The 15323-nt window shown below is 40.8% G+C and overlaps 1 protein-coding gene across 2 annotated transcripts in view; it reads left to right on the top strand.

Annotated features, from left to right (window-relative positions):
* The window catches only part of pdzd8 (PDZ domain containing 8), an 89414-nt gene that overhangs the window by 28155 nt on the left and 45936 nt on the right, over window positions 1-15323 (top strand). For both annotated transcript variants that reach the window (XM_061788943.1, XM_061788944.1), the window contains one exon: window positions 8166-8268. In XM_061788943.1, coding sequence (XP_061644927.1) covers window positions 8166-8268 — 103 coding nt within the window. The remainder of the gene's footprint in view (window positions 1-8165; window positions 8269-15323) is intronic.

Raw genomic sequence — 15323 nt, 5'->3', positions numbered from 1 at the left:
AATTAAAAACATTGTGCCAAAATTTTAAATCCAAGCTTCAGATATGCCACTGCTTGAGTGAAGTGTAAAATAATAGTTTGTAGTAAAGTTGAGTTGTAGCTTTTGAGACGGCAGTGTGTTTTACTCCAGTGCTTGTACTTTTGTACAGGGGCTGCTCCTCAAAGCCTGCAGTGTTGGATGTGTCAAATCGTTGAACAGATGTTTAGTGAGGGCCTGGAAAGTACTGTGTTTGACCACTGTGGTTGCACTGCATAGTATCTTGTTTGTTGAAAGGTCCATACTTGCCTCTCCTAGCCGCATACACCCTTAGAGACTTATAAGTGGTTTTGGCCAGTCTCATACATTTGCCTTACTGAACATGTGAATCTTGCTTTAGTTGTGGTGGATAGAGAACAGAATTATCTGATCATATTTTAATAATTAATGTTCTGTCCATTACAATCCATGTGCCTTGCCCTTTGACATCACTGACCTATGTCTGTATGCAAAAGATCGGCATAATTCTAGCCTGGTTGAAATTCAAAATTACATCATGTGAAATGTCCTCAACTGACGGGAGACGAGGAGTTGCAGCTATTTTTTAACTGCGCTTTGGGTAGTGGTTAGTACATCTGCCTCACAGTTCAGAGGTATGGGGTTCCAATCTCATCTCTGGAATTCTCTGAGTGAAGTTTCAGCTTGTGTTCTCCCTGTGCTCTTGTCGCTTTTACTCTGGCTTCCTCCCACATTCCAAAAAGGCAGGTTAGGTTAATTGAATACTGTTAATTTTGCCATGTAAATGTGATTGTGCCCTGTGATCGGCTGGCCAACAGTCCAGCGTGCACACTGAATCTTGCCCACGTCCGTAATGAGGAAAATGGTTGGATTGATGAAAGCGTTGTTTTAAATTGTTGAACTTGTGAACGTGACACTAGCTTTCTATGAGCAGGTACAGATCCAATTACACTGCTGAGACAAAAGAAAATAAACAATTTTGATGTGCTGTAAATGTCCAGCAAACATAATCTGTTTCATCATCATTGTTGATGTTCCACTGAGATACAAAATACAGATTTGAAACCTCAGTGAAGTGGTTCATACATACCATTGTCAGAAGCTTTTGCGTTGACCTTCTTAGCCCAAAAGGGGGCAGCAGTTACCTAACAATATGGTGTTGTGGAGACTATTCTCTCCAGAAGCATTCCTTGCAATCCTAATACTCACTTCAGTCACCATTTGATCAGTCTTGTATAAAGTACCTGAAAGCGATTCTTGAGTAAAAAGTAAAAGTACCGTAACAGAAAATAACTTGGGTTGAACTTAAAGTTGGCTTGTAAAATAAGTATTTATTTTCTGTCCTGAAGTATCAAAACTAAGTTTCAGATGTTAAATGTACTTCAGTATTGGAAGTAAAAGTATTCAGAAAAGGAAGTAGTCAGAAGTTTAATCTTTCAAAGTTTATTGAAATTGTATACATAAAAATATTTTCGATTTCGTCTACTCCAGTGGTGTACAATTGTTAAAGATCTGCGTTTTGGGTTTTGGCTAATGCTTAAAGTAACGTAGACGCTGGTTTCTGATGGCCTCAGAGACAGATCATTGGCAACTGTGGACCTGTGAAGCCCTTTGAGAAATTATTCTTTGAGAAATTCTCCTGCATCCTGCTCTTGAACACCAACTGCCCTCATGTCTTCTCTCAGTACATCTGTCAACCTTCTCTTTGGCCTTCTGCTAGCTCTCTTGCCTGGCAGCTCCATCCTTATCACCCTTCTACCAATATACACACGATCTCTCCTCTGAAAGTGTGCTCTCTAACTTTGTCTCCAAAACAGCTAACGTTGGCTGTCCCTCTAATGAGCTCATTTCTGATCCTATCCAACCTGGTCACTCCTAGAGAGAACCTCAACATCTTAATTTCTGCCACCTCCAGCTTTGCTTCCCGTTGTCTCTTTTATGCCACTGTCTCTAATCCGTGAACATCATGGCTGGCCTTACTACTGTTTTATAACTGTTTTATACTGTTTTTGCCCTTTAGCATAGCAAATACTGTCACACAACATACCTGACACCTTCCTCTACCTGTTCTAACCTGCTCAGACCAGTTTCTTCACTCCCTTGCCACACTTACCGTTGACCCCAAGTATTTAAAGTCCTCCACCCTCGCTATCTCTTCTCCCTCTACCCTCAGTCTTCCCCCTCCACCTCTATCACTCATGCACATATATTCTGTCTTTCTTCGACTAATCTTCATTCCTTTCCTTTCCAGTGCATGCCTCCACCTTTCTAACTGTTCATCCACATGCTCCCTGCTCTCACTGTAAATCACAATGTCATCTGCGAACATCATGGTCCACGGGGATTCCAGTCTAACCTAATCTGTCAGCCTATCCATCACCACTGCAAACAGGAAGGGGCTCACAGCTGATCGCTGATTCTGCCCACCTCCACCTTAAAATCCTCTGTCACACCTACTGCACACCTCACCACTGTTCTGCTGCCCTCATCCATGTGTTGTATTATTCTAACATACTTCTCTGCCACTCCAGACCTCTGCATGTAGTTCCACAGTTCCTCTCTGGGTACTCTGTCATAGGCTATCTCTAGCTCTACAAAGACACAATGCAGCTCCTTCTGACCTTGTCTGTACTTCTCCATCAACACTCTCAAGGCAAATAATGCATCTGTGGTATACTTTCTATGCTATAATATACAATACATTTTGTGTGGATCAGTATCTGTTACGTGATTTGCCTGTGAGAATATGAGTAATATTTTGATGAAAACAATTGCCAATAAGGCATTTTGTATTAAATGCAAAAAAATAGCTAACACCGATCCCTACTCATACAAAGGCGCTGCCCAGTGACGTCGCTTCTTGGCGAGACACAGAGAACTACATTACCCAAATGACTGTTACGACAGGACTATTCTTCTGCTATATGCCCGCCACATTTCAGTTATTACGTCAACTAACAATTTCTTTGGATTTAATTTTTGTAGCAATGAGTAACAAAGATTGTTAGGGCAAATGTATCGGAGTAAACATTAACATTTTATTTACGAAATTTAGTAGAGTAAAAATACCTAGAAAGATAAACAAGTACAGATAGGTGAAATTTCTACCCAAGTACAGGAATGGAGACAGTGATTTTACAACCTAATTATTGCCATCATCTGTCAGCAGCATTACTAAAAAGGCTAATGGGTGTAAAAAAAAACATCTTATGAGAACTGGAAAGATGCTGGCAAACGCTCAACAACATAGTGAGTAGGAGGTGTGTGCTTTGCAAGTCCAGAAACTGTGTAGGCTACTGAAGAGGATGAGTAAGGTGCAGCTAAATGCGCCTCCAGAAGGCGTTTACATATAAAATGCTGATCTGCTGTTACACTAAGAGATAAAAAGATAAAATAAAATGTTACTTAATTTTCATAGGGTACATGGTCTATGTTATACAAAGTAGGAGAATCACAGTGGGAATAATAGTACTGTACAATTATGAGGGACCAAGTTGTAAAGTTAATAGTCTAAAATGTTAAATTTACTAGAAAAAAAAATCTTACAAAAAAAAAATGCATAAACTTGGAAATAAGTGTTCTTGAGAGTGCTGTTACTGGAGTGAACAGCCATCACAATAGCATATTTTTAGGACACTGCTGCCCCCTGTTGTGTTCAGGAGTTCAATGCAAAAACCACTGACAGTGATATGAATGAAATACAGCAAAAAAGGTTGACGATGTTGTGAACCCCTCACTGATCTTGAAATGTTTTATTTTGCATGCACAGTGGTGTGAAAAAGTGTTTGGCCCTTCCCTATTTCTTATTTTTTTTGCATGTTTGTCACGCTAAAATGTTTCCCATCAACAAACAAATTTAAGTATGAGTCAAATACAACACAAATTAACACAAAATGCATTGAAAGAAGGTTTTTACTATTAAGGGAGAAAAATAATCCAAACCTCCATGGCCCTCCGTGTAAAAGTGATTGCCCCCTAAATCTAATAACTGGTTGGGCCACCCTTAGCAGCAACAACAGCAATCAAGCCTTTGCGATAACTTGCAATTAATCTCTTACAACACTCTGAAGGAATTTTGGCCCGCTCATCTTGGCAGCATTGTTGTAATTCAGCCACACTGGAGGGTTTTTGAGCTTGGACTGCCCTTTTTAAGCTCATGCCATGGCATCTCAATAGGATTCAGGTCAAGATTTTGACTAGGCCGATCCAAAGTCTTCATTTTGTTTTCCTTCAGCCGTTCAGAGGGGAACTTGCTGGTGTGTTTTGGATCATTGTCCTGCTACAGAAGTTTCAGCTTGAGGTCATGAACAGATAGCTCGACATTCTTCTTCAGGATTTTTTGGTAGACAGCAGAATTTATGGTTCCATTTATCACAGCAAGTCTTCCAGGTCCTGAAGTAACAAAACAACCCCAGAGCATCACACTGCCACCACCATATTTTACTGTTGGTATGATATTCTTTTTCTGAAATGTGGTGTTAATTTTAAACCTGATGTAATAGGACACACACCTTCCAAAAAGTTAAACTTTTCTCGTGTCAGACCACAGAGTATTTTCCCAAAAGTCCTGAGGATCATCAAGGTGTCTTCTTGCAAAATAGAGACCCGCCTTAATGTTGTTTTTGCTCAGCAGTGGTTTTCGTCTTGGAACTCTGTCATGCAGGCTATTTTTGCTCACACTGACCTTAACTGAGGCAAGTTAGGCCTGCAGTTCTTTGGATGTTGTTGTGTTTTTTTTCTGACCTCTTGGATGAATCGTCGCTGTGCTCTTGGGGGAATTCCTGGGAAGGTTCAGCATTGTTCAATGTTTTCGCCATTTATGGATAATGGCTCTCACTGTGGTTCGCTGGAGTCCCAAAGCTTTAGAAATGGCTTTATAACCTTTTCCACACTGCTCGATCTCAATTACAGGTATGTTCCAAAAAATTAGAATATCAAGGGAAAGTCCATTTATTTCAATAATTTGTTCCAAAAAGTGGAACTTGTACGTTGTATTAGTTCACCACACACAAAGTCAAATATTTCAAGCCTTTTTGTTTAAATTTTGATAATTATGGCAGAAAGACAAAAAAAAATCAACAAGTCCTGTATTTCACAAAATTAGTATACCATGAAAAAGTTCAACATTATAGGCTCCCTATGTCCCAATCTTGTCAGCTACTTAATGCAAAACACACCTGCAGAGGTTTTCCTCAGCCTTTAAATGGTCTCAGTCTGTTCTTAGTAGGCTTCAGAATCATGGGGAAAACTGCTGAGTTAACGGTTGTGCAGAAAACCATCACCCTCCATAAGGAGAAAAGGTCTCAAAAATAAGTTGCAAAAAGAAGCTGGACGCTCACAGAGTGCTCTCTCAAAGTACATTAACAGTGTTAAGAGGATGGGGAAAATGTGGCCGGAAAAGGTGCACAAGTGACAAGGATGACCGCAGCCTTGAGGGGATTGTCAAGCAACGGGGATTCAGGAATTTGGGGGAGCTTCATAAGGAGTGGACTGAGGCTGGTGTCAGTGCATCAAGAATCACCACATACAGACGCCTGCATGACATGGGCTACAGCTGTAGAATTCCATGTGTCGAGCCACTCCTGAACCAAAAGCGTCGTCTGTGCTGGGCTAAGAAGAAAAAGTACTGGTCTGTTGCCCAGTGGTTCCAGGTTCTCTTTTCAGATGAAACTAAATGTTGCATTTCATTTGGAAATCAAGGTCCCAGACTCTGGAGGAAAACTGGAGAAGCACAAAAGTCAAGCTGCTTAAAGTCCAGTGTGAAGTTTCCACAGTCAGTAATGCTTTCGGGAGCCATGTGATTTGATGATATTGGTCCATTGTGTTTTATCAAGTTCACAGTCTGTCTGACAGGAAATTTTAGAGCACTTCATGGTTCTCTTTGCCGACGAGCTTTTTGGAGACAGTGATTTTATTTTCCAGCAGGATTTGGCACCTGCCCACAAAGCCAAAACTACCAATACCTGGTTTAATAGCCATGGATTAACAGTACTTGACTTTCGCCTGACTTGAACCCAATTAAAAATTCATGGGGTATTGTCAAGCGGAAGATGAGGGAATAGGGATTATTAAAATTTATTTGATGTGAAACATTTAAGTGTAAAAAACGCAAAAAAAACAAACAAAAAACAGCAAGGGGGCAAGCACTTTTTCACACAACTGTAACATCCACAATGATGATGAGAGTCCATTTGCTGGACATGAACAGCACATTAAAATTATGTTTGGCTTGTAAAACCACACACAACCTTTTGCAAAGAGAAGATGATATATATGTAAAAGAGAAGGCCCGGAGCCGAGATTTGAACCTTCAATCTCAGGAAAGTTAAGTTCAAGTTTACTGGGCACACCCAGTTCTGATTACCATTTTGTTGAATCAAGAAATCACTTTAGTAGTACCTATCAAGCAATGCGAAGTAGGCTACAAGATGTTAAAATGAAATGCCTCATGCCACGATTAAATAAATTCAAGTACAAGGAAGCAAAGTGATTGAAATCTATCAGTCTCGAAAAGGTTCCAAAGGTGTATCCAAGCCTTGGGACTCCAGTTAAGCATGGTCAGAACCATTATCCACAAATGGAGAAAACTGGGAACAGTGGTGGACCTTCCCGGGATGTCACAAAAAACCCAAAATGACATCCAAGTGTTTTTGAATCAACAATAGGAGAGATTCTCTGCAAAAATGGCATTCATGGGAAAGTTCCGGGGCAAAAACCACTGCTGACAAAAAAAGAACACAGACTTGTCTCATATTTGCCAAGTATATTTTGATGATCCCCAAGACTTTTTGAGAAATAGTCTGTTGACTGTCGCGACAGAAGTTGAACTTCTTGGAAACTGTGAAGCCTGTAACATCTGCTGTAAAAATATCATCATCAGGGCTCAAAGTTAACTTTTCAGGTCACTTGCCTGCTTGCCCGTGGCAAAGTTGAGCTTGCCCTGTTTGGTCAATTGCGCTCAATGGTTTGCTATATCTCACGGTTCGGGTTTGTCACTGTATTAATCTCACGGTATGATAATTATTGCGGTATTGTGGGAAAGCTCACTGTATTGCAGGTAGGGTGACTGTACAGGTGGGGCGAAGAGGTGAAAGCAGGAATACCGAAAAACCTCTTTTTGTTCCTTGCCGAGTCCTCCTCAATAGGCTTTCGTAGTTTCTGTGCGTTTCCTCACAGGTTTTTGTTAAAAAGACATCTTCACATCATATATTGCCGTGCACTTCTATCTCCGTCCATCCAATGTTTACATTCATATAAACTACCTGTGAATAATCTCATTCATCCAGGTAATTTCATTCTCAGGACATTGAATCGATCGCAACTGAACTGTTCTGTTTGTCTTAGAAGACGTTTCGTCTCTCATCCGAGCAGGCTCTATCATTTCACGCAACAAGGTAGGACATACTAGGCCAGTGTTTGTCTGGAAGACTCAACTATTTATGCTTCAATTTAGAGGCATACCCCACACCACGTATGGAATCATTCTTTTGGAATGCAAAAAAGGGGAAGAGCCGTTAAGCCGCCAGGCTGAGAAGCCATTGTCAGTCCACCAGAGTCATTGGGTGGAAACCCCCTCAATTATATTTCATTCAGTTTTAACGTGGTTGTGGAGTTACCTAACAGTCAAGGAGGCCATGCTATTTGTTGGAGGCAGAATTATTGAGTTTCTTTGGAATGGACGAAAGGACGTAAGTAGGAGATAGGTGGAAAAACCATCACTTAACAGAGGAGGGGGCTTACGACATCACCTATGTGTATATGGCCTCTCTCACCCCTCTTTCAAACCATCTGTTTTCCCTGTCGAGAATATACACATATTTCCTCAGAAGAGTTCTGTTTCTCTTAGAGGTGCAGGTAGACAGCTGAGTCTTAACCTGACGAGTTTGCCCATCAGTGTCGTGCCATGCGTCTGCTCAGTGGTGGCTTGTTTTCCCCAGTGTATGTATATCGGCATTCTTCATGCACTTGTCCGCATGTACTAGATTGCTTTTCTGCGTGTGCGGTGTCCGGTCTTTGGGGTGTACCAGCCTTTGTCTCAGGGTCTTACCAGGTTTGAAGTGTACCAGTATGTTGTGTTGGTTGAAAGAAGGATTTTCAAAAATCGGGGGCAAATACTTTTTCACAGCACTGAATATCTTGTCTGATGCACCTTGTTTTTCCTGTGTCTGCAGACTGTTTATCCTGGGCTCATATGAAAGAGAAACCTATGTTCACTGCACTCTGGAGATGAGCAGCCACCAGTGGAAGGAAAAGACCCGTAGCTCGATCAAACGAGTGAGTAACGTCTGACCTTTTTTTTTTTTTTCCATGTAGGATGAGGTATGTTTAGGCCTTGAAATGAAATGAGAATTTTAGTTGCTAAATCAACGCAGACAGATGAACACTCATTGTGGTGTAACACAATTACTTCCTTCTCAGATGCCATATATTGTTCGCACCTGGGGTTATTGACACATTAATACAAGCCTATTTTCATCTTCCTTCCATTGATAAGATTATCCCATTGTTGAAATTTTGAGTGACAAAGGACATTTTGAGGCCCGATGAAAACCTATCATAATTGCCGCAATTTAGAGATTATCGCTCCAGGCTTCACTAATGACCATTATACTGTGAAATGCCAGCTCTAACTACTGGCTGTGGCTCCAGCAAAGCTTCATGTTGCTTTACTTTCCTGACATATACAAATGACATTTCAAATAGTGTGTCTTAAAGATGATTCACGTTGCTCACGGGAAGCTATCATGTATATCGTACAGTATAGGGCTCGCACTATATTTTGTTTGATCATCCTCATGCGCGATAGTCTCATTGCAGAGGTCCTGACGATGTAGTGGGAAAATAAATCTGGTACCCAAGATACACTGCACGCATCAGTCTACCAATCACAATCATACTTTGAATAGTGCTCGCAAAACATTCTCCGAATAAGAGGCAAACCGTTCTTGCTTCAATTTATTTGTCACTCCCCGCTGTTGTTTACTGTAAAACTGTCATGTAAAACACGATTTAACAACGAATGTGTGCTAACCTAAGTGCTAGCATACGGTGATAAGAAAAGCTAACCATGCTAATAAGATTAGCACCAATGTTACATTTTAAAGTAAATTATAACCCTTCAAACATAACACGACTATGTGGAGCTAGATACTAATAGTTACCTGTATGTCCCCATCTGACATTATTTGTCGATTTATGGTCTAGCAGAGGTCATTAACCGATGCACCGCGGTACGAGTCCTGAAGCAGTCCCATATGGACCCACACCAAAACCCCCCAAAATAAAGTTGATGATTCAAGACATACGGGGGCGCTTTTATTTTAAGTGGCGCAAGCATTACAATTTACAGTGTAGTGACGAACCGTACTGAACAGTCACATGCAAGTTCAGCCACCCTTCAGCCAATCAAATCTGCATCTCAGGCCGTAATCACTGACTGTGGACAGAGCACAGAGACGAGGCGAACCGTAGCATGGGAGAGAGAGACTCCGTAACTGAGTTAAAAAAGACAGAAAGATCAGAAAACGACCGATAAAGGAAGAGAACATCTGGAACAAATGGTGCTGAAAATGGAATGGGCAGAGCCATTTTTGTTTGCACTTCTCAGTGGGAAGTTTCCATTGGGAGCACTTATTAAAAGTGCATATATGTGAAACACCATTATGGAGCAAAACAAACATTTTGAACAAACATAACCTCTAAAACGTTGTTAAGATTTGTTAAATTTGAGACTTAACTGTTGTGTCAAGATCCCAAAGAAAAAAGAGGAAACTCAAAACTTTATTTTTCTGAAGTTAAGCACTTTATTTAGGGATGTTTAAGTTTCTCATTTAATTTTCTTGCTCTTATTATGAAATGCAGCCCTACACTTTTTTAGTAAATGAGAGAACATTACACAGTTATGTTTGATTACCCACCCAGGCAGAATTTGTAAAATGTGTACTATTTTTTTAAAGAAAACATCCATCCATCCATCCATTTTCTGAGCCGCTTCTCCTCACTAGGGTCGCGGGCGTGCTGAAGCCTATCCCAGCAATCATCGGGCAGGAGGCTGGGTACACCCTGAACTGGTTGCCAGCCAATCGCAGGGCACGTATAAACAAACAACCATTCACACTCACATTCACACCTACGGCAATATAGTGTCTCCAATTCATGCATGTTTTTGGGGATGTGGGAGGAAACCGGAGTGCCCGGAAAAAACCCACGCAGGCACGGGGAGAACATGCAAACTCCACACAGGCGGGGTCGGGGATTGAAACCGGCACCTCAGAACTGTGAGACTGATGCTCTAACCAGTCGTCCACCGTGCCGCCTAAAGAAAACATGATCAGGCAAAATGAGTTTAATTTTATTTTTAATGGGATTCAAGTTCCATTAAAGCATTTCAGAAATGCACAATCATTAAACAAAACATAACCATAAATAAAATAATGAGATGGTCCTTGTTCAGTCATCAGTCATATTAAAAAAAACAGTAATATTTCACAAATTCTGCCAGGGTATGTAATCTTATGAGCACAACTGTACACATATCTCACCAGTCATACATATTTGTTTAGTTCTGTGTTACTTGACAATCATAAACGCCAAAAGGTTTTTGAATTTGACTGATATATTGATTACAAGCACACAACGACTAGGCTAGCTACTTTATATATATATATATATATATATATATATCACAGTAAATAGACACGAGATGATCTTGGGGACCTTTGCTTCAAGAAATTTTGTCGATGTGGACCTTTTAAAATTTTAGTTACATACCCCAGTGGTAGACTTTTCATTTTGGTGTCGTAGGGCTAAATCGTGGGTTGGCCAGGAGTTTTGTCGTTGCTGATCTGGGAAATGAGCCAGGTCATTAAATCGGGCCAATAAAGGGGTTACAATCTTGTAGTCTGATCCAGGTACATGCAGCAGTGTGTGTTGTTTACTTTAAACTAAGGCACTCAAATACAGATATGCTAATGCATATTATGAACATGGACACAAATATCTCAGTATAGTCCTGTGCACTTTTGAGTGTAGTTTATTTCTACTAAAGCTATTATAAACTGTCAAAACAATACATAGAAGGAAAAAGACAAATATGTGCTGGATTTCAAATGGCACGAGTATGTTATCATGTGTTTTTGTTATCATGTGTTTTTTCACATTGCAATATAATTTGCAAGGTTACAAAAATCGCAATGTCATTTTTTTCCCAATATCGTGCAGCCCGAGTACAGTTCCATTTGCGGCGTTGAACCCTTGTCCAGCAGGTGGCAGTAAAATATAAGTTCTCTTTTTCCTCCCCTTGTCATGTGTCACTTGGTCTGCTCCCATTTTTTTTTTAACAGTCTAAGAGGTTATGTATTTGGCTGTTTGTGTCTTTCCTTTCATTATTTTCAATACTGCTCGTCCTTATTGTGAAAAGTCAGAGCTTCAAATTATTATTATTTTCTTCCGTAGCATTAGAGGAGTTCAATGGCTTGTTCCTTTTCAAGTTGAAAAAACAGAAAAATAAAAAAAATTATATATAAAAAAACATTTTTATAAACTATGTACATCAATCTTGCGTGTATGTTCAAGCTCCTCATCACTGACGTTAAAAACGTCTCTATCATTTTATTTATGATTTATTTATTTATTCATTCATTCATTCGTTCATTCATTCATTCATTCATTTATAGTGAGTCAGGTCCCCCTAAGACTTGGGCATTGCATTGACCATTGACTGATGGAGAAACACTTGTCTGGGTTCCTCTTTCCAAAATATCCCGTGAACATATTTCATCAATGTCATATAGTACATACTTACTATAGTGTATAGTGGCCTTGGGTAATAAGTATGTTACATGTTATTGGCATTTTATTAAAGTACATATCCAAACTGTCCACTCTGATTGATTAGTTGACCTCATCATCTGTTCCCACAGTCCAATTAGTTACTATGTGAACTTGCTCGTCTTGATACTTAGCCATATCCGCTCAGCACTCTTCAACTGTGTCCGGTCAAAGCACTTAAAGCACTGATTGATATCGTTTTTGTGGTAATGCATGTATGGAGAAGCCGATTCAGGGTGGCATTTGAGTCTGATTTATCAGCCGTCTGCAGTCTGTCCCCCCTCCAGCAGAACAACTTAGTCAGGATCAAAGGGTTTGCCATTTGTAAAAGGTCAAATCGCAATCTTATCTACCTTCTTTCTTTTTACTCATGAATGCCATCTATAAGATTTCTAGCTCTAGCTCTGTGTGAATTCACTTGCATGTGTCCGCAGGCACACACCCCTGGGAATTTTTCGCTAGGTGTGGGGCCCCTCACTTATTGCGACAAATGACTCATGAATGAAACCGTTCCCTTGTTCTTCATGCTTCCTCTCCTGTCCTTGTCCTGTCCTTCCCTCACAGGGTGTATAGCACTACTGCACCATACACCACTCATATTTAATGTCAATTTTCTAGATATATAAGGAGTTACTTTTCTCATCTTGTTTACAGTTAGTGCTTTGTATTTTGTTGTATTTTCTCACTCCCCTCTAGAAACCTTGTTTGGCTGATCGACTATGATTCTCAATAAATATCCATTATCATACGAAGAAACCACAGCGGCAGCTTAAAAACTCCATTGTGACATAGTAAAACCGTTCCGGCATAAAAGGGATACAGATTCTCCATTCTGCTTGACCAAACAGGACAAAAAAAACCCCAAAGCTTTTCTAGCTCTTCCTTATGAAAGACACTCCTCTTGTTGGTGTCAATGGTTTTCTTCTTAGAAAACCTTTGGAGATTAATTCAGAGCACCATTATTTTGTCAACTTTTTATTGTTGAGTCTTTATTATTTGTACTAGAGTCCTTCACATAATATTTCAGTACTTATAGAAAATAAATGACATTCCTTGTATACCAGTTGATGATCTGCAGCTAGTTTATGTAAAGCAGGGGTTGGCAACTGCGTTTGGCCCTGGAACATATTTTTTTGGGACAATTCAATTGCGGGCCAAATTACATTTTCATCAGGCAAACCCTGCGTTTCCTACTAAGTTTTTTTTTCTTCCATTCTACTATTGTGTAAAAACAATTTGATTTAATCAGTTTATTAATAAAAAAATTTTTTGCTACAGGTTGTTATTATTGTGATGCTACCGCGGTGTCGTGAAACAGATAGTAACCTTGCGATAATGAGGGGGCTGTCTTTAAATACCCCAAGACAGAGAAATTTCTTTTTGACACATCACGGAAAAGACTCTTGATAAAGGCTTCTTTATACACGCTCGGGCGGGGACCGCGCTGACGCCACAGCGGCTATCCCGCGCGCAGTTTGCCTTTATACTCGAGCGCAACCCACGCGCTCTGTTTTGAAAATGTGCTGCAGTTCTCCTCCAAGTCGGGGGCTGGTATTGGCTAGGACCCCACAGGATGGAGTTTCATCAGAATCAGAATCATCTTTATTTGCCAAGTATGTCCAAAAACACACAAGGAATTTGTCTCTGGTAGTTGGAGCCGCTCTAGTACGACAACAGACAGTCAATTGACAGAGAACACCTTGGAGACAGAAAGACATTGACAAAAAAACAGTCACTGAGCAGTAAAGGGTTGCCAGTTATCTGGTAATCCTGTTTTTTTTTTGACAATTGTGCAAAAACATGCAGAGTCCTCTTAGAGCATCTAAGTGCATCTAAAATGCATCATCTTCATTTTATGGCCATTTCCGGTAGCCGTTTCTACTTTTGTTCCGGAACAAGGAACAAAGCAACAACAATGGCGACCGTGGAACAGTGTCTGCTAGAACAAATGGACATAGATGACCAGATGATGCATTTAATTATACTGCAAAATCGATCAAGAAGGCGGCGGCAGCGGTATGTGCAACCAAAGGGAAAGCTGAGTACGTCATCACAGCATGTGACTAAAACGGACCAATCACGAGAGATGATTTCCGTGGCATTCTGCACGCGGCAACAATTTGACGTGTACGCGTCAAGTGACGCACAAAGGACCCGCGCAGCCCTATGCATCGGTCATGTGATGCAATGCGGACGCTGTCGGCCACGTGAACGTGGGAGTGTAAAGAGCTGGACAATGAATGAATGCATAAAAAATGTTGCAAAGTATGTTAAATGAGGGCGGCACGGTGGCCGACTGGTTAGAGCGTCAGCCTCACAGTTCTGTGGAGCGGGGTTCAATCCCCGGCCCCGCCTGTGTGGAGTTTGCATGTTCTCCCCGTGCCTGCGTGGGTTTTCTCCGGGCACTCCGGTTTCCTCCCACATCCCAAAAACATGCATTAATTGGAGACTCTAAATTGCCCGTAGGTGTGACTGTGAGTGCAAATGGTTGTTTGTTTGTATGTGCCCTGCGATTGGCTGGCAACCAGTTCAGGGTGTATCCCTCCTGCCCGATGATAGCTGGGATAGGCTCCAGCACGCCCGTGACCCTAGTGAGGAGAAGCGGCTCAGAAAATGGATGGATGGATGTTAAATGAGGCTTCAAAATGGTCAAGAATTGAGACATTCTGCCAGCTTCCAGACGCTTCCAGACGAATTAGAAGCACACGCTTTGGCGTTGACAAAAAAAAAAGTAAATCTCATGAAAATCTGTTTGGAATTGAGTAAATTACGACTTAATTTCAATGTCAATGCATTTCCTTTGGTGGGAAGGACGACCTCCCCGATATGGACGGCATGATGGCATGTCGGTTACCCGGACTGCTAGAGCGCTTACGTATCTACTCTTCATATCTATGTATGAGACATTAAGTCACAATTGCTAGCTAGCTAAATATCACTGTCGAAAGCGATGAAAAGTTGATCGCGAATGTAGAAATTACAAAGAAGAATGGAAAGAAAAGTATGCGCTCATCCTACCTGCGTTTATAAATGCCAAGCCAATTGATCTCATTTGCAACGAGTTTGCAGGCGGGACATGGGTTGCACGTAGGGTTGGGCATCGTTTTAATTTGAGCGATTCCGTTTCCTTATTTCAATTCCGGTTTCAAACGATTCTCTTTTAGGGGGCTGGGTCAAAAAGGTTTGCATGGTTTAAATAAAGGGTGTCCAAATTATGAACATCCATTTTCTTAGACTAAAAATGCCCGCAGCATAGACTAAAATGCCCGCAGCATAGACTATAATGCCCGCAGCATAGACTAAAATGAACATTTGACTCGAGGTTCCGGTTCTATAACCAGTATCAATATCAAACCTATGAACTAAAAGGCAGTATGTGTGGATCTAACCCAGTTGTTAACCTCTGTTTTAAGGTATTGATGCACTGAAATTTCAGCTGCCGAAATGTTACTCACGGTTTTATAATGACATAGTGGCCGAGGAGGGTGGTGGTCCAGTAC

Source organism: Phyllopteryx taeniolatus, chromosome 11, assembly GCF_024500385.1.
Source record: "Phyllopteryx taeniolatus isolate TA_2022b chromosome 11, UOR_Ptae_1.2, whole genome shotgun sequence".
Lineage (NCBI taxonomy): Eukaryota > Metazoa > Chordata > Actinopteri > Syngnathiformes > Syngnathidae > Phyllopteryx > Phyllopteryx taeniolatus.
The sequence above is the reverse complement of the archived record's forward strand: the minus strand, read 5'-3'. Positions and strand labels throughout refer to the sequence as shown.